This window comes from Apis dorsata, unplaced genomic scaffold (genome assembly GCF_000469605.1).
Source record: "Apis dorsata unplaced genomic scaffold, Apis dorsata 1.3 scaffold_132, whole genome shotgun sequence".
Classification (NCBI taxonomy): Eukaryota; Metazoa; Arthropoda; class Insecta; order Hymenoptera; family Apidae; genus Apis; species Apis dorsata.
Window position 1 is genome coordinate 422,586 of NW_006263425.1, and position 932 is coordinate 423,517.

At 41.1% G+C, this 932-nt stretch overlaps 1 protein-coding gene across 2 annotated transcripts in view; it reads left to right on the forward strand.

The window, feature by feature from the left end:
• Positions 1-666, forward strand: part of LOC102677001 — a 28,036-nt gene extending 27,370 nt beyond the window's left edge. The window contains exon 3 of one of the 2 annotated variants that reach the window (XM_006612989.2): positions 8-666. In XM_006612989.2, the coding sequence (XP_006613052.1) occupies positions 8-153 (146 nt within the window). In that variant the 3' untranslated portion in view covers positions 154-666. The remainder of the gene's footprint in view (positions 1-7) is intronic. The other variant, XM_031509217.1, reaches the window with a different exon arrangement.
• The last annotated feature ends 266 nt before the right edge of the window (positions 667-932 follow it).

Sequence of the window (932 nt, forward strand, 5' to 3'; positions counted from 1 at the left end):
CTTTCAGGGAAAGGCTACAGTGGTATTAACGAAGAGATCATGTGGATCAGCATCGGAATGGGGATCACCATCGCGGTACTGATCACCATCGCGCTGTGCTACATCGCCCGCGAGAAATGCCGGAAGAGGCACGAGGGCTACTACGCCTCCTGACGAACGCTTCCGCCACCCTCGTGGGCATCGTGGTCCTTCTCACCGTCGACGCCCGGCGTCTTTTTCAGCCCGACCACGTCGAGAGGCAAGCCGAGGGCGTACTACATCACCGTATAACGCCGAAACCCGGTGACTAATGGCTCCCCTTTACCTCGATCGAGCTGACGTTCAACCAAGGAACGAAGGAATCGACCTTTGTCCCATTTTTCCACTTCTTCCCCCTCTCTCTCTCTCTCTCTCCTATCTTGTTTCCCCCTTCCTCTTTTTTGCTATGTACATACACGGTGGTTCGCTAAAGTATTTGAACAATGTCTCCAGGGAAATTTGTTTAATTTTGAAAATTCTAAAAAATTTTGAAGGAAAATTTGTGTGTACGTATAATATAATATAGAGGGGAAATTTTTTTTTTTTTTAGAAAATCTATTGAAGGATGATCAAATCAATCTCCAAAGTTGACCTATTTTGATTTGGAAGTTTTTCTTACGATAATGGAGCGCTGAATAATTTAAAGTTTTGCTCCAACTCTCGCTCGTCGTTATATTTTTAAAAAAAAGAAAAAGAAAACTAGAATTTCGAAGATCAATTTCGTATCTTTAAAGAAAAAGAAAAATTGCCCCGTCTAATCCATTGTACACGTACTCATAAAGTTCCATTAAGAAATAAATAATCGATCATTGATATTTAATTATTAAAAAGTAAGAAAATATTGGAGCACTTTAGCGAATCACTATGCGTGTAAGATTTCTCCGTACGTTTTCAACAAGAATCGTGTACTATCC